General features: G+C 36.4%; 2 protein-coding genes across 2 annotated transcripts in view; one reads left to right on the top strand and one right to left on the bottom strand.

Annotated features, from left to right (window-relative positions):
• C4H17orf67 (chromosome 4 C17orf67 homolog) overlaps positions 1-1,736 on the bottom strand; it is a 52,364-nt gene extending 50,628 nt beyond the window's left edge. The window contains exons 1-2 of the transcript XR_007953250.1: positions 1,186-1,736; positions 1,031-1,083 (exon numbers count right to left, since the gene is read on the bottom strand). The gene's annotated coding sequence lies outside the window, so the exon portion shown is untranslated. The remainder of the gene's footprint in view (positions 1-1,030; positions 1,084-1,185) is intronic.
• Positions 671-27,741, top strand: DGKE (diacylglycerol kinase epsilon). Its single transcript, XM_051994240.1, has 12 exons — positions 671-785; positions 2,959-3,430; positions 11,695-11,851; positions 13,291-13,410; positions 14,562-14,705; positions 15,864-16,021; positions 17,564-17,615; positions 17,919-18,032; positions 19,773-19,844; positions 20,971-21,098; positions 21,374-21,485; positions 23,417-27,741. The coding sequence occupies exons 2-12, from the start codon at positions 2,973-2,975 to the stop codon at positions 23,612-23,614; spliced, it is 1,713 nt and encodes a 570-aa protein (XP_051850200.1). The 5' UTR covers positions 671-785; positions 2,959-2,972; the 3' UTR covers positions 23,615-27,741.

Genomic DNA, 27,741 nt, shown 5'->3' with positions numbered 1-27,741 from the left:
CCCTATTCCATGCAATGCTGATGCCTTCGCTGACCTTCTCCCCATGTATCCAGCCTCTAGCTTGTATGTCCTGGGCTGGTTGCATATTGTCCCGCCCCTAGCCTGAGCTTCGAGAGCAGAGAGTGCACGTTGGCTTTCTTCGTTCTCCTAGTGCTTATTGCAGTGCCTGATGAATAGTAAACACTTATTCATCGAATTACTTGTCGGCTTGATGTACACTGCCAGGGTACACAGCACTAAGGATCAGAGAAGGGATTTGAATCCAGGACTTCTGATCCACGTCCAGGACTTTATCCCCCGCTTTGGCACCCTGCCTTTCTTTGTGGGGGCTGCTACATAGGCAAAAAACAAACCTCAGCAACAAGGACAGAAAACAGCGGCGGAACGGCCCGAGTACTCAAGAAGTTTCAGTTCTATTACGTATAATGATATCACCTCCTCAGCCCCACCCTGAACTCCCGCCTTTCTAAGTTCCCGCCTCTCCCCTTCCTTCCCCTTCCAATCTCCGCCCCCATTCCCACCTCCTTCCACTCAGTCCCTACCCCTTTCCCCGCCCCTGGGATGAGCCCAGGACTGTTCGGCCAATGATCAGCTCATTCTCCACAATCATCCTGCCCTCGTGATGCCACTTCCGCTCCTGCGCCCTAAAGCCTCCTTGGCCCCGCCCCCGCCTCCGGGCTCCGGCTCCGCTTGTTGAGCCCCTCGGGCCCCGCCGGGGCCGAGAGGGAGCGAGCGAGCCGGGTAGGAAGCGAGGGCGGGAGCGACCGAGCCTGCGTCCCCAACAGGTAGGGAGGCGCGAGGTGGTCGGAATCAGGCTTTAGAACCGGGAAGTCGTAGCCCAAGCCCTGCCTTGCTTCCCTGGGTAAACTGAGGCCTGCCCCCGTCCTCCTTTGGGGAGCCCCGGCTATTTCCTTTTTGTCCCCGTATCCCCGTAGCCCGTGAAAGAACCGGTCTTTCTATCGTTGATTCGAATGGAGGCGGCAGGGTTTGGAAACCTTGGGACCTGGGTTCAAATTCTGCTCACAGCCACCTTCTGTAGGATTTCAGGCAATTCCTTTCCTCTGTGGGCCTCAGTTTCTCCATCTGCAAAAAGAGGTTTGAGAAAGGATTAAATCAGGAATTTCCACCCTGGGATACACAAGAAACAGCTTGTCAAGGGCGTGTGGGGAATATTTTAGCAATCACCTCTATTATCCTATTGCATTTAATCGTTTATTTCCTATGTGTATTTGCACGGTTTCCTTTTGTAGGAATTAGTGCCTCGGGAAGGTTTTATGTATGCGTGGTAAACTAGAATGTCCTAGATCAGAGATTTCGAGCTGGGAGGGACTTTGAGGTCCATTAAATCCACCCCCACCCCCTTCTCATTTTACAGATGTAGATAGGAGCCTGGTTTTTAATTTACGGGGTTATGGGAACGTTTTCTTCCATGTATACGCAAGGTGTAATCTTGAATGCCTTAGCATCCTAGATTGAGAACTAGAAAGGATCTCAAGGCTTACCTCCCCTTCTCCCTATATTGCAGGCTTAGAAAATGAGACTGATTATTGAATTGGGGGTATGAGAACATTTTTTTTTTACATGCATGGTAAACTTAGATTTTAGAACCCTCTCATTTTAAAGATGAGGAAGCAGGCAGAACATTGAATTAAGGGACATGGGAAAGTCTTTATTGTAAATGTGCTTAGTAAACTTTAGAATTTAATTCCTTTCATATTGAATAGAAAGTATAGGAAGGTTTATTAAGGTCAAGTGGTATGGATAAAAAAACAAAGTTGGGAACCCCCAGACTAGAGGACCTCTGGGGTCCCTTTCAGTTCTAATGAGGGGGAGATTGGCAAGACCATCCTGTTCCTCATCTACGGTCTGTTTGTTGAGAGGAAACTCAGGATTTTGAGGTTGTTTGTCTTATTGGAGAAAGTAAAGCCATAGCTAAGAAATGATCTCTTACCTCTGAGAGAGACATAACATAATTGGACTTGGCTGGTTGATAACAGATCCCTTCAGGCTCTAAATCTTATGACACCTTGAGAACGACTTGCCAAGATAGTATTCAAGAGGTATTGAGATGAAAATGGTTTTCATGGAGTTCTTTGGGGGAAAGGGGGAGGAGGTTGGGAAAACAGGGTTGAGGGAAAGGATGCTGAATTTGACCCAAGGTGGTTTGGGGGTGAGTGTTTTGCTGTAACTTCCTTGACAGGGTGTCCTAACTATTGCTGGCAGAAGAGCAGTAAGACTGTTCTCAGAAAGTCAGAGAGGAAAATTATAAATATTTGCAGCTCTGGACACTGCAGGTGGGGTGACAAATGGGTCCTTCTGGTGTTTAGTATAGTTTAGTGTGTATATATATATATATATGTATATGTATATGTATATATATATATAGTATAGTTTAGAGCCTAGTATATATATGTATATATATAGTATAGTTTAGAGCCTAGAGGACCTGATTTCAAATTCTATCTCAACTTACTACTTGTGTGACCTTAAGCAAAGTGCCTGATCTCTGTGACCCTTAGTTTCCTCAGCTATAAAACATGATGGTTAGACTAGATGGCCGCTGAAATCCATGATTCTGTAGTTCAAGTTCCCCTAAACCAGTGGTTCTCTAAGTATGGTCTAGAGAATCCTGGGGATCTCTGAAACCCTTTTAGAGGGTCTACAAATTTAAAAATAGTTTTTATTTCCAATATGGTAAATGTCTATAAATATAACCCAGATAAACAAAAATGCTTTGGAGAGATCCTCAATAATTTTTAATAGGATAAAGATATTGAAAACAAAAGTTTGACAACCACTGCCCTAAACTATAAATTATAGTTTATATATTCTAGAATATATTATGTTATATATATAAAATATGAAAATATTATTATATATCCTAGAATATAAGATGGAAGGGGAAAGGAACAAAAAACTATCATTAATCCTTCTTATTTCTTTTTCTTGTTAAATAAGCGTAAACCGAAAACATGGAAGAGAATAAGCAATCGTTTGTCACCCCTACTACTATGTTTGCTGATAAGAGTTTGATCCTGTGGACTCTCTGCTCAGTGTTGGTACCTGTGCTGATCACCTTGTGGTGTAACTACCAGAGATCCCGGAGGCAGCTTTACCATAAGGACATTTTCTGCAAGAGCAAACACAATTGGCAGGACACAGACCTTTTCAGCCAACCGACCTACTGCTGTGTGTGCTCCCAGCACATCCTCCAGGGTGCCTTTTGTAACTGTTGTGGGCTGTGCAGTGGGGAAGATTGCCTCAAGAAAGCAGATCGCAAGTTCCAGTGCAAAGAGATCATGCTGAGAAGTAATGAGAATGACCAGAATGGCATGCCACACCATTGGATCCGTGGCAATGTCCCTCTCTGCAGTTACTGTCTCATTTGCAAGCTGCAATGTGGAAACCAACCCAAGCTCTGCGATTACAGGTATTGCAGTTGAAAGGTACAAGGTTAGGATGATTGCATAATGTAGATTTGTAGGCCTGCTTTGATCTCTCCTAATATTCCAGGCTTGGCTGCTTTTGTGAAGCAGGCTAATTAGCATCACTAGTATGACTCATCTCACCAGCACTGACAGTGGACTGCAGTGACAAATAAGGGAATCATACAGTGAATGTACAGTATGTGCCTTAAGCTTCCAACATCCACTTCAATCCTAGAGCAGGAGTTGAGAGAAAAAAATCTCAGGATGGTAAAAGTAATTTACTCTTAATTCAAAAATCTACAAATCACATAGATCAGAAAAAATATCCATATTCTAAATGACATTCTTAAGACAGCCCTTTAAAGTTCTTGAGAACCCCAATATAGTTATTATTGTGAGCCTTATTTATTTGCTTAAGAAGGCCACACAAAAATAGTTCTTTTGACAGGTGATCTTTAAGTCTGCTTAACAGATTTCACTGTATTAATAATGAGTGGCTTTGGGGCAACTTGGTGGCACAGTAGATAGAGCACTAATCCAGAAATCCGGAGAACCTAAGTTCAAATCTGGCCTCAGACACTTAACACTTCCTACCTGTGTGACCCTGGGCAAGTCACTTAACCCCAATTGCCTCAGAGAGAGAAAAAAAAAGCTTACAGAAAATAATAATAAAAATGAGTGGCTTTGACTAAGCAAAAAGACCTTGGAATGAGTTTTGTGCACTAGTACTAGTTAGCCACATTCTCATTCTTATTCTTTATTGCTTGATTTTCTGTGTTGGGGTTTGATTTTATGAATACAATCTGAAAGAAAGAGTGAAAGTAGTTTACCATTATCATCTAAAAGTAAATTTGCTGTTAGCATTTAAAAAAAAACAAATATTTTTGTAGTAGAAAAGAGTGCTGGACTAGTCAGGAGGGATCTGGATTCAAATTATGTCTCAGATACTTATGTGACTGGGCAAGGCCCTTGATTCCTTTGAGTAAGAGTACTCTATTTAAAAAAAAAAAAAAATGACTATAAATAGTATTTCAACAGATGTTATTAAACAACTGCTCAATGGTAAGTCCGGAAGATTCAAAGTTAAACCTGTTATAGACAGGCCCTGCCCTTAGGAATCTTCCCTCTTGTTGCATCTCTTACTCTTACCTTCTCTATAACCAAGGCATTCTGAGCAGGAGAGAAAGAATGAACAGGCATCCTTCTCCTGAATGGGGAATTTCTGTCATTCAAAGATCAAATATGTATGGTGCTTTGCAAACCTTAAACACTGTTTAAATATCAGCTTTTATTAGAGTAGGATATATGAAGAAACAAATTTAGACTTATGGTAAAGAATAACTTCCTAATGATTAGAGGTCTCCAAAAGTGGAAGCAGTAAATCTCCTCCCATTGGAAGGATGATTCATCACTTGTCTGAAATGTTTAGGGAGATTCAAGTTCAGGTATATTTTGGATTAGATGCTACCTTTCTGCTGTGACATTTTATGACAGCAGTTACATTGTGTTAAATTCCTAATGCTCTTTTGATCTTATAATTTTCAATAAGAAGGCCAGTTAATGTATGCTACTAGAAAAGATGAAACTTCTAAATGTCACACTTCTGGTTTTTGTTTTTATTTTTTTTTAAACCTCCTCCCATGCCCTAGGAGATTTGTAGACTTGTGTGCTGGCTTTCAAAGAGATAGATTTGGACAGTTGTATACCCTCTGTCTTTTCGGATTTGGTAGTCTATTTATACTTTATCCTTTTATTCTCATTGAAAGCTAGATAATACTGATTTGAAATAGGTTTTGTAGCTGCTTGTAGGCAAACTTTGATTCCAGATAATTGGGATTAGATTATAAAAAAGAGAGTCACAAATATAGTGGTGTGACTTTCCCAGTCTTTGGTTCTGAGCAGAATTAAATAAAAGAGGTTTTCTTGAATCCAACAACTGATTAGGTTAGCATAAAATTCTTAATTTGGGATTCTACATAGCAGATGAACCTAAGGCTCTTACACTGTGGACATTTACATTTGAATACATAATAGATTTGTCCCTAGTAAATTTAAGATTCATTCTGAAATTATTGCCATTTTTTTCCTCTTTTCCAAAAATGTTGATTCTTCAGTAGTAACTTCTAGGACATTTTTCATCTACCAAAATAAACTAAAAAAAAGATTTGTTTTATGTAATTTACTTATCTGTATTTAATAATCATTGATAAATAAGGGTTCCTTTTTCAAGAATTTCTCTCTTTTTTTTTTTTTTTTTCTGAGGCAATTGGGATTATGTGAATTGCCCAGGAAGTGTTGTGTCTAATGAGGTCACATTTGAACTCAGTTCCTCCTGATTTCAGAACTAATGCTCTACCTACTGTACCACCTAGCTGCCCCTACTTTTTCAAGAATTTATTCTTAAAGGTCACTGAGAGTAGCCTGGTTTGTTTCTAGTTAGATTTTCTTTTATCCTTTAGGTGTTTTTATAGTTCCTGAAGGAAAGGTTACATTACTTGGAAGGGCCATGCATTTAGTAATGTGCAGGCAGATTTATTTCAGCCAAGAATTTTATTCAGTATTATAATTTGTTATGATCATCTGTAAGAGTGAGATGGTTCAAAACTAGAAAAAAAAGGAATACATATTTAGAACCTTTGAAAAAGACCTAATTAGTTCTCAGCTTGATTATATATGACCCTGAAAAGGCAGTATCTTCTAATTGTAGCAAGTTCCCCAAAATTTTAGTTTAAAGAATAGCTCTAAGAATCTGAACTGTTTAAGTGATTAAGTGATTCATCATTGCCCTTTTTTTAAATGTTACTGTGAAGTCAAATGTCCAATTAAATCCAAGTAAATAAGGAAGTTTACTTTCTGCCAACCCTGAACCTCAGGACCTTTGTGTTTAATCAGTCAATAAGCTTTTATAGCAGATGCTGTGTGTCAAGTGGCTAAGTGGCCTGGATGGAGTGCTGGGGCTGGAGTCAGGAAGACATCTTCTTAAGTTCAACTCTGACCTCTGACATGTACTATCTGTGTGACCTTTTACCCTCTGTGTCTCAGTTTCCTACCCACCTACGTGGGTGTTCAGAATGAATTCCTTGGTTTAGGGAAGGAAGTATTAGCAGTAATCAGAAGAGGCTGCAGGTACAAAAATGATGTTTGAGCTGAGTCTTGAAGGAAATGGGAACTTTGCAGTGGCAGGTGGAAGAAGGAGAGTTCTCCAAGGATAGGGGAAGATCTGTGTGAAGATGCAGAAACAAACCCAGTAGAGTGGGGGAAGAATGAGGTAGAATGAGGCAAACAACAGGGAAAGGATGGGAACTAGCTGCAAGGAACCACAAGGGACTTCTGTTTCATCCTAGAAGCAATTGAAAACCACTTAAGTTGGAGGGACAAAGTGACACGATCTGGCTTAAACCTAAGAAAAGTCACTTTGACAGCTGGGAGGATTTGAATAGGAAGAAAGGACTACAGAAAATCAGTTCGGCCATTGCAGTGGTCTGGGGGAGAGGTAATATGGGGAGGACAGCAATATTTGTGATGTAATGAGGGGATTCAAAGAACTTGATTGACAACTGATGCGATGGGTGGGATGTATAAGAATGGGGAGTTGAGGATTGCACCAAGGTTTTGAATTTGTAATCAGCATAGGAAGAGGGATGCATTTGAGAGGAAAGATCTCATGAGTAAAGGTTTGATATGTCTGTAGGACATGATATTTGAAGGGTCCAATAGACATTTGGTGACATTTGATTAGGACTAAAGAAAGAGACTAGGAATGGAGATGAGATGTCTTAGAGTCATCTGTGTTAGAGCTGATAAGTTTTTTTTGGCCAAAAGCTTTCTTCATAGTAACTTATAAAGCTTTCATCAAAATATTCCTAGCTATCTTTAAAGTGCTTATAAATTTATTCATTTTATCTTAACAACCTGGGGGGAGGAGGGGTGTTCCTATTTTTAACTCAATTTTTCACTTGAGAAAACTGAAACATGAGGAGGTTAAATGACTTGCCTAGGGAATCACATAAGCTACTTAAGTATCTTAGGTCAGATTTGAACTCAAGTCTAGAAATGGTAAATAACCCATGAGAACTGATAAAGTCACAAAATGAAAGAGTTATGGAAAAGCACAAGACTGGGAGTCAGTCCAAACTCTAATAGTAACTTATTTGTGTGACTTTGGCTAAATCAGTACTCTATCCTCTGGGCCTCAGTTTCTGTTAAAAAGAAAAAAAGAGATTCAAAGTTCTATATTCTAGTGTTCTGTAGGCCTATGTTCTGTATTCTTTTTCTTAAAAGCTGGTGAATTGAACTTATCTGAACACTTTTTAAGTGTAGCTCATTTTCAAGAGACTGTGCTGAGTGTTTGGGACACCAATCAAAAATCAGAATCTGTGCCCTCAAGAAGCATACATCTTTAAGAAAAAAATAGGACCATACAAGAGTAAGTATAGTAGAAGGAAAATTGAATGAGAGACTAAGGAGTGGGAAGGAGTAATCGAGGGAGAGCCCACAGACAGTGGTAACTTAATTGGCCATTGAAAGAAAATAATGATTCTGGGAGATGGCATTGAGAAGAGAGGGCACTCAGCATCAGGGATGGGTTCTATGGTACAGGTATATGGAAGGAACAGGATATGGAATGTCACCTTTGGGACTCAGCTAGAAATTCTGTTTTGCTAAAGCAGCAAATGAATGACTGAGTATGCTATGAAACAAGGCTAGAAAGGTAGGAACCAGATAGGGGAAAGGTGGCTTTAAATGCCTAGCCAAGATGACTACATTTTCTCTCAGCAATGGGGAATCCTTAAAGAATTTCAAGCAGAGTTTATCATCCTATGCTTTAGATGGAGTATTTTGGCATTAAGGTAGAGTTTGGAATTGGAGAGGCAAAAGATTTGAAACAATTTCATCACAGTATTTCATAGAAATCCCATTATAGTCCCTTAGAAGGTGTGGACTAGGGTGATGTCTATGTGAGTGGACAAGTAGAACCAACACAACTGATTTGGATTGGGAAAGCAGACCAAGTAAAAGCTGAAAACCTGGGTTATTGGGAAGATGGTACCCTCAAGTTTGGTGGTAGATAAGATCTAAGGACTGGGTAATCAGTTTTGTTTTGGATATATTGAATTGACTATAGGACATCTAGGATGAAATATTTCTGCAGTCACAGACAATTGGCAGTGTTCTATTGTTTGTTTTTAAAATACATTTTTTTATTGATATATTTGGCTTTTATAAAATCATCTAAATTTCCTTTTACATCCCTCCTTATTCCTTTTTCCAAAGAATCATCTCATAAAACAAAGAATATACATTCTAAAAGAAAAAGAGGAAAAAATAATCAAAACTGATTATATGAAAGATCTCTCAATATATACATAGATGGTTTTCTTCATTCTGCTTACTTATATATTGCCTAGCATCAACTGATCTCTTTCCATGCTTTTCTAAATTCATTATATTCCTCTTTAAGTGAAATCTTTGGATTATATGATTCATAGATGGACATTTTAACTACTTTATTTATATGATTCTAAAAGCAATTTGGAATTATGACAGTGCTTCTAAGCAAAAAAAAATCAACTTGCCTTTGACTTCAGTGTCTTTTTTTTTTTCTTCAGTGCTTATTTTTTCTGCCTTTAAAGTCATAGAAAAGATTCTGTTTCCTAAAAAGTGATTTTAATTGGCCTTCTTGATTTGGTCTTTGATTTTGTGTTTGTTTACAATTAAAATGTTTTTAACATTTCATTTACTAACATTCATTTTTGAAATTAAAAAAAAAAAAAAAACTACCAAATTGTCTTCTAGTGTTTTTCAGAAGAATAGTCTGATGTAAAGTGGTAGTTATTTTTAGACAGAAGAACAAATAACATTGCCAGAAGTTCCTTTTCCTTGTGTTAATGTGTTTGTGGAAATTAATGAGAGTCAGAAGCAATTTCCAACTGACATCAACATTAGGATTCAGCAGTTAAAAATGCACATGGACATTAGATTCTGTTGTAACCTTGTGTCCTTTAATTCTATTTGTTTTTCCTTGGTATGCTTCTGAGATGAGTTAACAGATAGATAGTTTTAAGTAACTCGATTAATGGTGAATTATTCATGAGTTTTGTACTACTGATTTAAAGTTATCCAAGAAAATATGATTTTCTTGGTACTGATAGTAGTATTATATCTTCTCTAAATCTAGAACTGATTTAGGGGTTTGATTTTGTAATAAAATCATAGATTTAAAGCTGGAAGAGATCTTAGAAGTCAGAGTCCAAGCCCTTCATTTTGTAGATGAGGAAACTGAGGCTCAGAGAAGTTGTTACTTGCCTGGTCTCACAAGCTACTACATGTCTGAGGCAGGATATGAACATAGGTTTTCTTGTGTAGTACCTATTAGGTGCCAGACCTTGTGCCAACTGTTGTACAGCTATTATCTCATAATTCTCACAACCTCGTGAAGTGGATGCTATCCCATTTAATAATTCAGGAAACCAAAGCAAATAAGCTAAATGACTTGGCTAAGATCACAAAACTAGTAAGTGTCTGAGGCCAGATTTCACTCAAGTCTTCCTCTATCCCTTACTGCCTCTAATTGTGTGAGCTTTTAATTGGTGACTGACTGCTTTTATACTAATTTATCAGACTAATATAGTATAGTTTGACCTTTTAGCTCATCAGATAAATGGAAGAAGGAGGTGAGAATGGGTCTTAATTTTAAATACATGGTGAAAAGATCCAGAACAAAATGTAAATGATTATAAATTTAACAGAAATTTTTAAAAATTTTAATTGAACCTCAAGAATAATTTTCCTAAAGTACAAACCTGACCACAGCATTCTCCTGCCCAAAAACCTTCTTTGGCTCCCTGTTATCCAAGTCCTTTTATCACACTTGTGGCTTCCTTGTACCTTTCCAGGCTGATTGCATATGTACTCCAGGTATTACTCTACCATTCAGCCAAATTGACTGACTTGCTTATTTAGGCCTTGCCTTAAGCTATCTACCCATCTATAGGCCTTATCCTCACCTGCAGCTCAGAATCTCTCCTTCAAGGCACAATTATGTGCTGCCTCCTACGGAAGCCATTTCTAATTACCTAATTATCCTGCTTATATTGGCCTGTTTACATGTTGAATTAGTAACTACTTAGGAATGGGTGGAATGGGTCTGAGGCAGCACTTGAGATCTGGCTTTGGTGACTGATAATATGCCCTCTTAGTGCATTAAAGCTACACTGCCTCTCACTTTACGTGTAAAAGGCAATTCAGATGCTTGTTGGATTGAAGCAAGTTGTCATGTGCATAATTGCTAAAAAGAATTTATAGGAATAGACACTTAAAAAGAAGATAATTTATATCAGATGAAAAAGAAAATGCTTGTTTTACATATTTGAAAACAAGCATTTTCTTTTTCATTTTCAGTTAATTTTACTATCATTGTATTTTGAGAGTTGACAGTTTATTTGCATTCATAAGGCTGAAAACTTCTCTCATTTAATAGTAGGTAAAATAGAGGGTGGTTTTGTATTTTCAACTTACAAGAAAAAGCTTAAATCTTTTCCAGAAGTTTCCCGAACCTTGCTTTCACTCGGATCAAACACAAAGCTGTTTTAGAAGTTATTCCCAAATTTCTTCTTTTTTCAGGTCATAGAAAATGCTAGTTCTCTTCTATGAGCAATAAAGATGGCTTCTTGGTCCCACTGTTCCTGATCTCATATTTCTGGAATTCTGATAGAAAAAAAAGTCAAGTTATATTCAGGGTGAAGCCAAATTGTTCTTTTTATCACCACTAATTCTTAGGCCTCTCTTTGTAGAGTTCAGTCCATTTTGTGATTTTTGTGAGCGGAAATCATGGCTATCTGGGACCTTCATCCTATTAGCTTAGGGTTCTAGATCACAATAGATGGGACGAACTTAGGATAGAATCTTTGTGTGAATTTCTGTCTCGTTTTACTTTGCAATGTATTGAAGATGTCCTATTGTTTTTAACTTTCCCATCATCTCTTTCCCATCTTTGCATATCCAAAAGTTGACTATTTTCTTGCTCTCCCTAGATTGATTTTTCAGTATCACAAAGGCTGAAATATGCTAAATTTCAAAGTATTTCTATGTTTAGAAGTTGCTGTTCTTATAATAATTTATACTGATTTAGTGATGGATTTATTTTGCTTTTAATTAGAAAAGACATAGTTGATGAGCAAAATTAATTGTCTGTTAAATTAAATGAAAGTTTTTGAACTTTTTAAAGCTTCTGCCATTAATTTCTCCCACATATTCTCTTCCACAGGTGCATTTGGTGTCAGCGCACAGTACATGATGATTGTTTGGAAAGCCTAGAGGGTGAAAAGTGTGATTTTGGAGAATTCAAAAGTCTCATCATTCCCCCAGGTTATCTGAATGACATCAGTGAGATGCATAAGAACAAAAATATTGATTATGGAAAGGTACTTAAAGTTCTGGTGAAATAGCTCTTTAAAATATCCTACTATGAGTTCAGTATTAGGATAAATGTTCAGCATCAGACTTTATACTCTTAAGTGCCTGGCCACGTTTCAGTCTCAGCCTGAGGACCAAAACACCCAGTCTTTTCAATGTATTAAGTTTTATTACATCCATTAGGAAAGATACAGTCACAGAACAATTTAGCATCTTAAAGAATTACCTAGGTGCTTAAGTAACCAATAAGTATCAGGGGCAGAATTTGAACGCATATCATCTCAATTCCAAGGCTTGTCCTCTTAGCAACCACAAATACTACAAAATGTATGTATGTTTATAAAAACATATTTTTTTGCAACACTCCTTGAGTTAACTAGAAATGCCCTAGAATTGGGGCAACTCAAAGGTAAGATTTACTGAACAAAACTGTTACTTAGAGTCATAGTAGATACATCTCTGAAGAAGAGAAATAAAAAGAGGAAAAATGGTTAATCACAAAATATAAGAGTATGCTATTGTATTTGCATCAGAGATAGTTAACCTACAGTCCATGAACTTTTTTCCTCCCACATTTTGGCAATTTTCAATATGACTAATTTCTTAGGTAATTTCCCTGTATTTTATTTTATGTATTTAAAAAACAATATTCTGAGAAGGGATCTGTGCACTTCACGTGACTACCAGAATTGTTTGTTGGCATAGCAGTCATGATACATAAAAGCTTAAGAACCTCAGTTCTTTGTGGCAGCCTTTCAACCTCTAGTATATTATGTTCAGTTCTAGTTGGCACATTTTAAGAAAGGCACTGATATCCATCCAGGGGAAGAGATGACCAAAAAGATGATTGGTCTGGAAACCGTGTTGTGAGGAACAATTGAACTGGGATGTCCACAGTGGAATATGAGAAAGCCAGAGGAGTAACAATAAGGCTAATGAGAAAAATAATATAGCAGTCTTTCTTGTTTGAAGCACTGTTGTATGAAAAAGGAATTTTTCCCTAAAGTTCCTCGAGACAGAACTAGGACAGTGGCTAAAAGTTAGACAGAAGAAGCTTTGGAGTCACAATACAGAAGAATTTAACAATTCAAATTATCTAGTATTGAAACACAATGACATGCTAAATAAATCCTTTTTTCATTCATTCATGAGCTACATGTCTCCAGAATATTCCAAGGCTCTGGAAACCATTTAGTAGGGCTAATTTAGATGTGATTTTTTTTTCATTATCTGGGAGACTGGAGTAAATCACTTCAGGACTTTTCTCCTTCTAAAATCTATGCTGATATGCTGTGATGTTGGTACTGAGAATCCCATATCTGTCTCTTAGCACACTGTGGCAATGATCATTTTTAAAACATGGGTTTTATGATAGAAGAGAATAGAAAATTAAGTTCTTACTACTTATCTGTTACACCTGTTTCTTTGTGTATTTTTCTTTCTATAGCTAGCCTTGCCCTTTGGAACTCACTGGAGCCCAATAATCATCCTAGCCAATACTCGTAGTGGAAATAACATGGGAGAAGGCCTACTGGGAGAATTTAAGATGCTACTAAACCCAGTTCAGGTAAATATAGGGAAAATGTTAATTGTTAAATTCTTGTTTTCAAATACACTGTTACTGTTTCTAAATCTTAGTCATTTCATTGTAGAGATGAACAGTGAATATAAAGGAACTATGCCATTAATTTTAGAGTACTGAGTCTATTTGTATTTACATGCTCCTATCCTTGGTTTTGAAAAATCACAGAGCATTACTCAGAAACATAGCTTTTTGAATGAAGACACTGAAAACACAAAGTCGCAAAGTTGGTCTTTGAACTCATCTTATGTTAGTGGAAAAGCTCTTTCCTCAGTGAGGAAGCTCTTTTCAACAGAGCAAATGAGATATCCACACCTCCCATGTAGCCTCTCAGAGGGCCTTGGCACTCTCCTCTCCATCGTTGGTCATAGGATGGTGCTGGTGGAGTTCCCAAGATAATTGCCATTGATTATCCCTTGCTCATACTCCATGGCCACCCCACCTCTTTTTCAGGATTTAGATCTTTCTGTTAAAATCTTTTGTACCAGTTTTTCTGCACAATGATGACAGTTCCCCTTGCCAATGTGTTTCCATGTTACCTATGTCTACCAATGTCAATCAGTCTGCTGATGACTACCATACATCTTTCATGTCCTTTAGAGGCCTCAAAACTTTCATTCTTCCCATACTGCAGTATTTTATGACTCAGCTGCATGGTAACACTAGAAGAATGTTGACATTTAAAAGGTGAGTCTTTTTTTCATGGAGAAGCTGTGTGTCATTAAATCCCTGTTCAGTTTCCCAAAAGCAATCCGTTATATTTCATTGCTCTTAGTTCTGGCCCAATTCATTTTCCATTCATGATTCACGTTTCTAAAAACTATATGAATTGTAGTCTAAATATTTCCTGCGCCCTGAATTACAAGTCATATCTCTAAAATGAAATATTTTAGGAAAAGGAAAAATTATACTGGCGTAAGACAGTTTTATGAGCAAGATTTGGGCAGCAGGTGAGGAAGTGGGTTGTATTTTATATCAATAGTGGCAGTTACAATAGCTGTTATAGTTCATGTCACAAAGACTTTCTTTTCAGCTACATCTGGACATATGAACATAAATCACTATTAGTGAGTCATCTTCAAATTTGAAAGATACTGATTCATGGAATCATCTTTTTGGTATTCCTTTCTCTCAAGGTTTTTGATTTGACTAAAGTTCCCCCTGCCAAGGCCTTGCAGCTTTGCATTCTTCTTCCTGATAATTGTGCTCGAGTCCTTGTGTGTGGTGGGGATGGCACCGTAGGCTGGGTCCTGGATGCAATTGATGAAATGAAGATTAAGGTATTTAACTATTTTTTGAGATGCTGAGACTATTTGATCTCATATCCTACTATAATGGGACTCCCCTTTACTCCTACCAAGGGCAACTTTAGTAGCATAGATATAGAAGTTGATATACTGATTTCCTATCAGAATATGGATCATCCTAAATAAATAAAACTTATTAAAGGAAAAGGAAATTTACAGTCCTATTGATGTAGGATAGAAGAATAGCTTTAAAATGAGCAGGGCCAGGAGATCATCATATACTTCAACAACAATACTATATGATGACCAATTCTGATGGACCTGGCCATCCTCAGCAATGAGATGAACCAAATCAATTCCAATGGAGCAGTAATGAAATGAACCAGCTACGCCCAGGGAAAGAACTTTGGGAGATGACTAAGAATCATTACATTGAATTCCCGATCCCTATATTTTTGCCTGCATTTTTTATTTCCTTCACAGGCTAATTGTACAATATTTCAAAGTCCGATTCTTTTTGTACAAAAAAATAACGGTTTCGTCATGTATACTTATTGTGTATCCAATTTATACTATAATATATTTAACATCTACTGGTCATCCTGTCATCTGGGGGAGCGGGTAGGGGGAAGGAGGGGAAAAATTGGAACAAGAGGTTTGGCAATTGTCAATGTTGTAAAGTTATCCATACATATAACCTGTAAATAAAAGGCTATAAAAAAAATAAATAAATAGCAAAATAAACTGATGGATAACTGAGAAAAAAAGAGAGAGAGAGAAATATTCCTACAAATAGACCAGTTCGAGAGAGCAAATTGTTAAAATTTCAGTATGTACATTTACATCTTGGAAATCAGCAAACACTTCAAATCAGGGCCTAACATTACTTTATAGATTGTCTAGACTTAAGAAAGAGGAGGACTAAATTTTAATAAAGCATATTATACTTTAAAAAAAAAGAATAGTTTTAGTTTTAAAGGACATAGGTGAATTTCTGAAGTCATTGTTAACTACAAAAAATTAAATTGAGTTTTTTAAGTTTTTTTTTCCTTTGTTTTCTCCTTAGTATGTGTTTTAGCAAAGTAATATAAAATATTATTAATCTTATCATTTTGGACTTTGAATTCTATTAAATGTGGTGACCAAATAATCTAATAGGAATACCTAAACTCTGTCCAATCTAAATTCTAGGGACAAGAACAGTATATTCCACAAGTTGCGATCTTGCCTCTCGGGACAGGCAATGATCTGGCCAATACATTGGGTTGGGGCGCAGGATACGCTGGTGAAATTCCAGTGGCACAGGTCTTAAGAAATGTAATGGAAGCAGATGGAATTGAACTAGATCGGTAAGTAACAAAGGACATGTAAAATTCCTAAGCTTTGGGAATAGTTCTACATTCAAATCTGAAGAATTGTAGCCTTAATAAATAAACCAGTTTCAGACTGAGCAGCAGCATACCTGGACATTTTACCTGTTAAGATTTGAGTGTGTTTAAAAGGAATGCCAGAGAGATAAGAATGAATTGTTAAGATAAAGTTTGCATTCAAAATACTTTATTTCAAAAATATGAATAGAAATACTGCCAACTTTGTATCACAGAATTGTTGTGCATGTTGAGACATTTATTGAAAACCTATATTATTTTCTTGAGACATGGAAAATTTAGATAAGACACGGGACACAGGCTCACCATGGAGCTTACAATCTAATAAGCAAGAAAAGACAAAAGCACAGATAAATAAAATATAAATATTATTTTTTTAGTCCAGTAGAGACTTTTCGAATTTGGTGCTATGTGAAGTCCATGAAAGGGAATTGTTAATTGCTTAGGGTTCAGAGAGTGTCCTTTGAATTGGACTTTCAAAAGATTAATAGGATTTCTATAAGAGGGAATAGAATATATTCTAAAAATGGGACTGGAATCTATTCTGTGGAAATAATATTTGAAGGAACCAAAGAAGGGGACCTAGGAGATGGATGTGATGGTTTGAGTAATTTAAGAGTTATTATGGAAAAGGGGGATCAGATTTGTTTTTCCTTGGCTTCAGAGAGAACTAGGAGCAATAGATTACAGTCATTTAAGTTTGAAGTAAGGAAAAATAGCATCTTAAATTCAAGCCATGCAATAGTGTAATGAAGTGCCCTGAGATATAGTTGGTTTCCCATCTTTAGAGGTCATCTTGCAGAGACTGGTTGACCACTTATCAATAATATAGAAGAGATTCTCAGCCTGGTATTAATTGGACAAAATGACTTTGAGGTCCCAGTGGCTCTGAAGAACATTCACAGAACCACCGAGATAAAAGAGCATGTGGGGAAAAGTCACCAGGGTGATTAGACCATAGAACTTGTGAAGGGAGTATGAGCCAAAGCTTGAAACAGAGAGTGAGCCCAGTTTCCTTTAAAAATCAAGCAAAGAGGTGTCTGTTTTACCCAGAAGAGAGCGGAGAGGATGGGGCTGAGTGGAGCCTTCATTATGACTATTTAGGGTCCCTCTTGGGAACAGCAGGAAGAAGGGAGGAGTGGGTGCTGAGCCAGAGCTTTGAGAAATGGAAGAGAAACGAGAATTACAGAAATCGTATAGTGGAAAGAGACAGAGACATATGGAGAAAGTGTAACAACAGAATGTGTGAGAGCATTTTGATGGAAGTTTGGTGGAGAAAGCTTGTCAAATAGCAGTGAAGGCCAGCCAGGGTCATGTAATGTCATTTGTACGTCTTCATGTCTGAAAATGGCTCTCCCTGATGCAGAGGAAGATGCCATGAGTGTTGGGGCTGGGGGAAGAGAACATTTAGAATTGGTGGGAAATAGAAGAGATTTCACCCTGTAGTCTTCTGGATAGTTGTGGGTAAAAAGCTTCATGGCCATCTCTTTCTCTCATTTTTAGATGGAAGATCCAGATAACGAAGAGAGGATATTATAATTTAAGGAAGCCAAAGGTATGATTTTGATTCTTTAAAGATGTATATTAGGTGATCGTCGGTTTTTGAACTGCCATTGGGAAGCCTCTATTTAGTGTCATTGTGGTCTTAAAGAGGGGGAATAGACTAGACAATGCCAAAGGTTCCCCCCAGCTTTTAAAATTTTATGATTCACTATACATAAATCTCTAACAAAAGTCAAATATTTCAAGTATTACTATTTTCAGCAGGCATGAAGAAGAAAACCTCACATACTTGAGTGTGTGACAGAATCTTGGGCTGAAGAACAGTATGTTACTATTCCTCATTTTTTTTTGGCAGGTGTTCACAATGAACAACTACTTTTCTGTTGGACCTGATGCTCTCATGGCTCTAAATTTTCATGTTCACCGTGAGAAGACGCCATCCCTGTTTTCTAGCAGAATTATTAATAAGGTGTGTTGGATAAAATAACATTTCCTGCTTATTGCTGAAGGTACAGTAAAAATAAACAGTTCCATTCTTTTTGGCATCCTTTGAAGTACTGAATTGACTTATAAAAACATTTGTACATATTCTGCAATGTGTGTGATCATTTAAAATTGTCAAATTGAGTGTATAAATAAAGGGGAAAATTTCCATCAAGTCTAGTGTAATTTATAGCAACCATTCAATTATTTAAAATGAAAAGTTATCATATTTTGTTCCTAACTTGTTCTGACTAGATGCCAACCAAAATCAAGAATAAATTTTATCCAAAAGAACTTTTTAGTGAAGTAACATTTACTTTACTGATGAAAAAAACCCCACCATTTTTGAAGTGACAAAAATTTCACAGCAAAATTAGAGACAGCTTGTTTGTTGTGGTCGTTAGCCAGAAGTATTCAATTTCCTCATAGAATCAATTCCTTTGGAAATTTTCAATTTGACTTTCAAAGACTGATCAATAGGAGATATAAAATAAATGCAAAATAATTTTTCTTTGTCTTGTTTCACATTTCTAAAATCTCTTTTAAAAACAGAAAATCTTTTGGTATTTTATTTTTACCTCCCCTTTGTTTCCCAATATATTCCATCCTCCTCTCCCACTTAGAGCTATCCATGTAAGCAAAGGAGGGAAAAACAGCAGTTAAGTAAAACTTAACTATCATTTCTGTCCAGCCTGATATTATGTGCCATGTCCCAGCTCTGCCAAGAAAGGGAGGGAAGTGCTTGTTCATAGCCCTTCTTTGGGGCCGACTTTGGCCATTATAATTTTAGAGCATTTGATTTTAATGGTTTTGTTGTAGTTCCATTTTCATCACTGTAGCCTTTGTGTTTCTTGTTTTCTTGGTTCTAATTGTTTCATTTTGCATTATAGTTCATGTAAGTCTCCATATGTTCTCCCTTTTCTTTATATTCATTGTTTAACCCTTTCCTTTAGATAATTTTTATTTAAAAGGTGTTTGTGTATTTGCAAGATTTTGAATTATTTCACTTTCTTGGATACTTCAGCTTTTTACCTTGAAAATCAATGACAAATTTTCTGGAGAGAAATGATTTGATAGTTCATTTAAAATGTAGCTTTATTCATAAATTTAGATGTGTCTTTTGGAGGAGAAAACCAATTTAAAAATTATGAGTCAAAATATAGTCATTCAGTCAGTAAACATTTACTAAGTACCTACTGTGTTCCAGAAACTTGGGATACAAATGCAAGGAATGAATGGCCTGTACTCCTAATGACTATAAAAGTGAAGTCATGACAACAACCAGGAAAAGTTAAATCAATGTTTTACTAAAAGAGTGGTTATTTAATCTGCCATTTCAAAGTTTTATAGCATTTCTAAACTACCAGTAACATAATAGAATAAAACATAACAATACATTAAAATTTATTTCATCTTTCTATCACTTCATTCTAAGCATATGTTGAAGACCTTAATTAAATTCTTCATCCAGAATCTCTTCTTTTTAAAAAAGAACAGAGTCTTGAGTTGATTTGAGGGATATTTTTTTCCCTTAGGGAAATGGGGAGGCAGCAATAAACTGGAATTACACAGAAGTCTCAGGGTATGGCACAGAAAATCTTTCATTTAGTATCTCCTCCCTTTCATCATACATTTAAGAGGCAAGATTAGTGTAGTGTTTTACTATTTGAAAGTCTTCTCATGTATTTAATGTTATATTGTTATATTCTCTTTCATTTTTTCATAGGCTGTTTATTTATTCTATGGAACCAAAGATTGTTTGGTGCAAGAATGTAAAGATCTCAATAAAAAAGTTGAGGTAAAGCATTCACATTCCTTCCAGTTCTTACATTTCTAATTTTTTTCCTTAAAGTCCTGTCCACAATTGAAAGATATATCCAGTATATCTAGATTTCAAGGGACCAGATTACAGACATGGGTATTTTTACTTTTTATGAAGTTAAAAAAAAATGTAAACAGTTTATTGTCTGTAAAAGTTGTTAGTAATTACTACAGCATAACTGAATCTATTCTCTAATGAGATTTTTTAAATTGTCATTTATCTTCCTTTTTTCTGAACATTGATGGTTCTTTGTAGCTCAGATCACACAGTTTGGCACCTTGTTACATATTACATGTATTTAGATTGTTTCTAATTATTGCATGTGTTTAGTGTTGTAGACAGGGGTATGCCTCATAGAGTTTGTAATAGGTGCTTAATAAGCCCTTACAACTTTTGAAATTAGATCTAAAATAAGCAAAGAAAATCTATTAACAGAATTTGAGAGTTGGAAGGAAGGTAATTCTGCTGTATCATACCCAACAAGTAGTGTAGTCCTTAAACATGCATTCACCTTGAGTAATTGTAGTCAAGAGATATCCTTAGACTAGTTTTGATATTCCAAGTGTTAATTATAACTACTGACCAATTGGAAAGATGTGCTTTGCACATAGATAGGACAGATAGTAAATATAATCTCTCCCTCTCCTGAATGTCTGTACTTCCCAAATTAATTATAGATTGAATGTAATACTGATGAAAATACCCATGGATTTCTTTATAGACAGGGATTGGAATTGGAATTGCACCTGTGATTTCATTAGTATCAGGAACTCCCAGTAACAGGAAATTCTACCAGTTCAGATTGGCATTTTCTTTGTAATTTACAGACTAAGAGAATTGCCTTGAGCACTTAGAGGTTTGCCCATAGTCTCAGCCAATATGTATTAGAAACAGAAACTGAACTCAAGTCACCCTGGCTCGGAGACCAGTCCAATGTCCCATCTTCTCCGTGATCGCAATAAACAGTAATCATACTATATAACCATGGACAAAGATTTTGTATTTTGTTTTGTTTTGTTTTTTTTAAATATGAGTCTTAAGCAGGTACATCTGGGGACCTTTTATTTCTTAATTACTCACTACTTGTTGTATCTCTTTAAAGCTAGAGTTGGATGGTGAGCGAGTAGATCTGCCTAATTTGGAAGGAATCATAGTTCTCAATATTGGATACTGGGGAGGTGGCTGCAGACTGTGGGAAGGAATGGGAGATGAGACTTATCCTCTCGCCAGGTATGTAAGCTCATCCTCCATGTTACCTTGTCGATGGCGTTTAAAGAGTTCTCCCTGTGACCACCTTAAGTTGAAAAAATATTTTCCCTTATAGATTTCTTTTTCCATTTTGTCTGTCTTGTTTATGACTAGAGGTAGATTAATAGCAGTGGTGGGTTGATAGAATTCTGTATGTTGCCAACCTATTTAAATCAGGCTTTGCCTTGAACCATAATTGCCAAAGTGGACTTTATTTTGTAGTTTTATATAATCGCTGTGTGCTTTTCCAATTTTAGACATGATGATGGGTTATTGGAAGTAGTTGGAGTGTATGGATCTTTCCACTGTGCTCAGATTCAAGTGAAATTGGCTAATCCTGTCCGAATAGGACAGGCACATACAGTTCGGGTGAGTATAACAGAATAGGCTTATCTAATTATCTCCCTATTAATTTCTTAATTGTTAGTTCAAGGTCACTCTAAAGTGTGTCAGTGATTTCTTTGTTGTAGATTCCCCTGTTGCTGGTCTTCATGAAGTTTTAGCCAAATTCTACAACTTACTCCCCAGGAGTGAGCTTGCTGCCAAGCCCTTGTAAGCACTGCCCATTTCCCCTTATCTTGGTCTTCAGAAACCAGGGTTGCTTCTCTCCTGAAAGGAGGTGGCAGGCTTAGGCCTCCAAGAGAGGAAAATAATTGTGGGCTTGAAAACAAAAGTTGTGGTTCTAAGTGACTGTGGCTACTTAATGTTGACTGGGCATGTGACCCTGCACTGCCCGCTAAAATAGGAGCAGAGCTATAGCCCCTGCCCTTGAAGGGTTTATACTCTAATTACCAAAATAGCATAACATATGTAGGGAGGGAAGGATTGTGAAAAAATGAATAAATAAAATGAAGAATATATACAAAGTAAATATCAAAAAAAAAAAAAAAAAAGGAAATTAGGGGGAGGATAGTTACTAAAAATGGGAGGAATCCAAAAAAGCCTCTAGGCCTCTCCTAGAAGGTATCTCTGAGCTAGAGGGCCTACTATGTGCTGAGCACCATCATAGACTGTGGAAATATAGAAACTAGAAGGAAACAGGCCCTTATCCCATAGAGTTTACATTCTGTTGAAAGAGATAACAATTATATATGTGAACAAGTACAAAAAGAAGAAAAGGTGATTTGAGAGTGAGGTGGGGGCAGGTGAGATCAGTAACTTATGAAAGGCAGCATGTTATTAAATGCTTTAAAGAAAAGCTACCATTTTAAGAGATAGAGGCGAGAAGTAAATGTATACCAGGCAAAAAAAAAAAGGGGGGGGGGGAGGAGACAAAAGGGTTGGAGACAAGGAAAATGGGATATCAATCATGGGGGGACACTAAAGAGGTGCAGTTTGGCTGGATTATAACATGTATGAGAAAGAAATGTCTAATAAGGTTGGGAGGAGGCTGTAACGGTTAAGGGCAGGTTGAGAAGGGTTTTCCATGCCCAACAGAGGGCTTTATGCTTGGTCATAGAGCTAAAAGAAAGCAGTTGAATAGTGGAGTTCTGGGTCCAGACTGTGCTTTGGCAGAAAAGTGAAAGATGAACTGGAGAAAGAATAGAAACCATGAGTGGCTGGTGCAGGCCTTCAAGCAAGAGTGTGGTAGGGTCTGAAGTAGAATGGAGCTTTGTGAAGAGAGAGAAGCCAAAGACAAGAGACATGGGGAAATAGAAAAGACAAGATTCAGTGGCTGGGGGGCAGGGGGAATTGGATCTAAGAGGCAGAGATAGGAAGGGAGAGCTTTCTAGGGAGTGTAGAATAAGCTCCCTCATCCCCTAACAATAGAAATAGGACATGGAATGTCATGTACTGAAAGTTCAGCAAAGCCAGTGTGACCATGACCCAGATTCTGGAAAGACTCGCTGGAGCCATTTAGATGCCAAAAGTGGGTTGTCTTTTGGTCTAGAAATATTAGAGAACTACTGAAATGGGTTTCATTAGAACCACCTATGGACCCATTTGGGCCCCCATATGATTCAAAATTGGGGAAATATGGCCTTTATTTTCACTAATCTCTAACAAGGTTGTTATGAAGTTCAGTTCATAAACTTCAGTTATGAATGCTAAGCAACAAATACTCTTTTGAGAAGGAATCCATGACTGTGACACAAAAAAGGTTAAGAACTTCTGCTGTAATCCAACCCCTACCTAACTCATAAATTCCCTCTATGAAAAGCAGTTAACTAGCTTCCTTTTAAACAGATTTATTGATGGAACAATTCACTATAGTTGGGCAAGCATTGGTTAGTAAAACCTTCTGTGGACTGCAAATGGTTACTTATTCTTTTCTACTTCTGTCCCCCACTTCGATCTAGTTGATTTTGAAGAGTTCAAAGATGCCAATGCAGGTAGATGGAGAACCTTGGGCCCAAGGTCCCTGCATTGTTACCATAACACATAAGACACGTGCAAAGATGTTGTATTATGCTGGAGAGCAAACCGATGACGATGCCTCCAGCACATCTGATCAGGAACACACCCGAGAGACTGAAGCTACAGATGAGGACCTGTGATTGTCTACACAAGGCCAGCCAGCAAGATCTTAATCCACTCATCCACTCTTCAGTTTCTTTAGAATGGGGTGTGTGTGTGTGTGTGTGGGTGTGTGTATGTGAGAGAGAGAGAAAGAGAGAGAGAGAGAGAACACGAGAACAAAGAAAGCAGAAAAAAGCAAAAGAAAAGAAAAAAGATTGAAGAAAGCTAAGCTTTTAATTACTTGCAAAAACTCAATCTTTAATTTCAGCAAAATACTTCCATTGTATGCTCTTCAACTAAAAGTTATAGGAAGTTATACTGTTTGCAGAAATGTATTTTTATTTTGTTGTATGTTTTTCAGTGAGAGTCACTCTTAAGTCTATACAGTTTTGTTCTATTTCTTCTTGTAGCAAGTGTATGCTGTGCACATTTATGTGCATCAAGGTGTGATATAAAAAAAAAAACAGAATTCTTTTCCTTTATCATTTTAAATTGATAGCATTGGAACATTTCAAAACTTATCTATGACTTTTATGGAAATGCACTGATTTAAGCTAGGACTGCATAAAATTTTAAGGAACTTCTAAGCACTGATTAAAATGTCTATCTACTTGGCTACACTCTATGTTAGCTGAAGATGCCTGTATTCCCAGACTAAAGGTTCATCCACAAATAGTAATTCTAAGAAACTAAAAAAGGATTGCCATTTAAGAAGAGTGGCACCTTTAAATTTTATTATTGGAACCTTTTCAAACAAGCCAATGACCATGTTTTAGTTGGTTAACCAACTGATGATAACTTAAAAAGCTTGGTTTGAGAATTACTGAAACATTGTCATAGCCAAAACAAAATAAATTAGGAGAAAATCAACAATTTTAATTGAATACTTTGTGTGAGCATTGTTTTAAAACCCATTGAAAACACATCAGAATCTCTGCTTGTCACTAGACTTTCTTCTAGATAGTAATTTGAAGAGTCATTGAAATTTTAAGTTAGAATTTAAAATATGCAAGTGAAGTTTGTTAAATAATCACTGTCCAACAAGAACAGTTGATGCATGCTACATGCAGTAGCAAGTTTTAAGAAAAAATACAGGAGTGTGCTAAGTAGGCATTTTTAATATTCTTAGATATCTTAAAATAAATGTTCTTGATTTTTTTCCCCTTAAAAAATGAATGTTTACATCTTATGATTCATTTGAAATGAGAAATATGTATACATATATTTTTTTTTACTTATTTATTTGCCTGGTATGTGTGTTTGTGTAATGCACATCAGTTTGTTTAATACACTATGGTAGCTGCTTCCATTGAATTGAAATTTATCCAATTGAAATTAAATCCAACCCAGTGACTGCTTAAGGAAACTCATAATCCTTACTTGGATGGGTAACCATAGCTTACCTAAATATTTTTGTTCTCCAGTTATACCCTTCCAGAAAACTCAGAAAAGAATTAAAAGCATTTGCAAGTGACTTTGGAATAACCGGTAAATCTGGAAACCATGTTTTGTATTGTATTGTGTCATCTAGCCTTTGTATTGCCTATCTAGCCTGACAGATTCCTGGGAGGACATAGTAAAAGACTGGTCCCAGGGTTGTCCAAGAAGGAGCACGCTTTGGTGATTTCCAGCAGGCCAGCCTTTCCTTTTTCCATCCAGCCTTTTGTGTCAGGACAAAGTCTTGACAATTTTTAGAAGAGGGATGCTTGTTTCTCTTTGATCTCAGCCTCAGAGTATTAGGAATGTACCTTGGAAACCCAAACACCTTGGCTTCTTTTAGTAATTGAGCATGAGTGTCTGTTTAAACCCTTTCTGGGACCTATTTATATTTCCAGCCTGACTGATTTTGAGGGAATGTGAGCTACGTGTGCCCTTTTTATTTGTCCTAACTTTATCTGTAAAGATCTCCCATTCTAGCACTGGAAAATTTGGTGAAGGACTTTTATCATGGTGGCAGTAGAATTTCACAGATTTGATTTTTTTCTTTTGTTTTATTTTCTTGAACAGATTAATCATGTTATGAGTATAATAAAATTTGGCTTATGACCTGTTCCATAATTAAAATTCTATCCTGGGCCACTAGCACATTTCATGATTGAAGCATTCTTTTCCTGGTGTTTATAGTGCAAAGGGTAGAGAGCAAAGGAACTAGTTAGTTGAATGTTTTTCTCATTTGGCAATCTTACATTTATAATTTTCTCTCAAACAATCGTAATTGAAACTCAAACCACTGCATAAAATAACTTAAGAACTGTTTATTAAACAGTCATTTGGTAGATTTTGAAATAGTCCTGTATCTTAACTAGTTCATCCATTCATTCTCTTTCCTTACATATACCATTTTCCAGTGTCATTTCCAGTGTCACTCAAGTGAAGATTTTAAACAAAATTTGTTATTTAAAAGGTTATTTCAGGATGTCATTGTGTATTAAGGAGAGAAAATGATCTACAAAAAGTATTTCTATCTTATTTCAATAAAATATGCCTAAGTCTCTGAACATACACCAAGCAGTATAATTGTATATAGAGGTGAAAATACACAAGAAAATCTGATTAACAAAGTTCAAAATGGCATAGCCTGGTCTTAAGAGAGTGATTATATCACAAGGAATGTTTTCATTTCACAAAACTGTTCAAGATGCACTCTTTGTACATTGGAAAAATGCTTTTATATACTCCTTATCCTCCTAAAAAAAATCAACTTATAATTTCTCAGGAAGAGAACATTTGTGCAAAATTAGTATATATTCAAATTCCTCTCATCTTTCACTGTCCTGATACATCTCTAATTCCCAGTGAGTGTAATTACTTGAAAACTTTTAAGGCACTCACACTTCCCTTTGCCATGACCTTTAGTTAAATAGGACTGTAGTCATTTAAAATTGTTTTTTTTAAGTTGTCGGATTGATTTAAAAAAAAAATTACCTGATAATAAAAGTACCACCAGCTTTTATTTTATTATCTGAAATGTTTGTTTTCTGTAGTTATTAGCATGATATTTACTAACATTTTTAGAATTTTTATAGTCAAAGTGGTTTATTTTTTATTGCTTTACAGTCCATCATAGAAATGTATAGTAGTTGTATTTTGAAATACCATAGCTTACTTGGTATTATAAAATACTGTGACTCAGAAGCCAAGTCCTCTTTGCCATGTAAACATAGAAATTACTAGCATGTCAGAAGTGAAAACATATTCCTTTTTTTTGGAAATACTTTACAGTTGTAATATAAGTAAATTTTTTATTTTGATATGTAGTATGAAATTCTAATATTGCACTAAATAGAATGGCTTTTAAACCTGTATCATTTCAACAGATTACAATAGATCTGAATGCATAACTTTTGTTTGTCCCAAATGAGCAGTGAAAGAGGTGAAGTTTCCATACCCAGCACTGTTGACAGAGAAGAGAGAATTGGCACTTTATTTAGACATAAACCTTTCTGGCAAATCTGAGGAGATAAGAATGTGGCATAATAGAGTTTAAGAAAACTAAGCTGAAACTTTAAGGAGGATGGGGAGGGGGGCAGTTTAATGCCCTTTTTCTTGCTCCAGCTCGAGCTCTGTAAACCATTCTGAGACACAAGTACCAAAAGTATGATTTGTTTTGCTTTGTATTTTAAGGAAACTGACAAACTTGCTATGGTACTTGCCCTTAGAGCTTATGACCTCCATATCTTCTGTTCCCATAACTGCAGAAGGACTGCAAAATCTAAAAGCACATCAATTGTATTTAAAATCTAGTTGAAAAGCTGACTGATTTTCCTTTTTCTTAGACACTGAAATCATTCTTTCTAAGACAGGGTGGGGAAGAAGAATATGCTTGATAGGAAACATAAAACATTGTATGATTGGTAACTTGTGATTTGTATACTATTATTTTCACTCTTTTATTTGACCTTGCGTTTTTTATTTATATTGTTTTCCCTCTTTTTTGCTTTGGTTTTGTTTGGGATTCTCTGGAGCAGTGGAAAGCTAGCCACTTCGTAATGTTAAGATATTTGTTGAGTAGTAAAGCACTGGCTTTAGCCTATTCCCTTCTTCCTTTGTTCTAGTAAAGTGCAGGAGGGATTGATTCATTTGTTTTCTATTATTTTAGATATGTAAATTAATAAATATTTATTTATTTAAAACACCAGTGACAATAAACCAGTTAACTGCTGCA

This window comes from Antechinus flavipes, chromosome 4 (assembly GCF_016432865.1).
Source record: "Antechinus flavipes isolate AdamAnt ecotype Samford, QLD, Australia chromosome 4, AdamAnt_v2, whole genome shotgun sequence".
In the NCBI taxonomy this organism is placed as follows: domain Eukaryota; kingdom Metazoa; phylum Chordata; class Mammalia; order Dasyuromorphia; family Dasyuridae; genus Antechinus; species Antechinus flavipes.
Note: the sequence above shows the minus strand (reverse complement) of the source record. Positions and strands in the feature narration are given on the sequence as shown.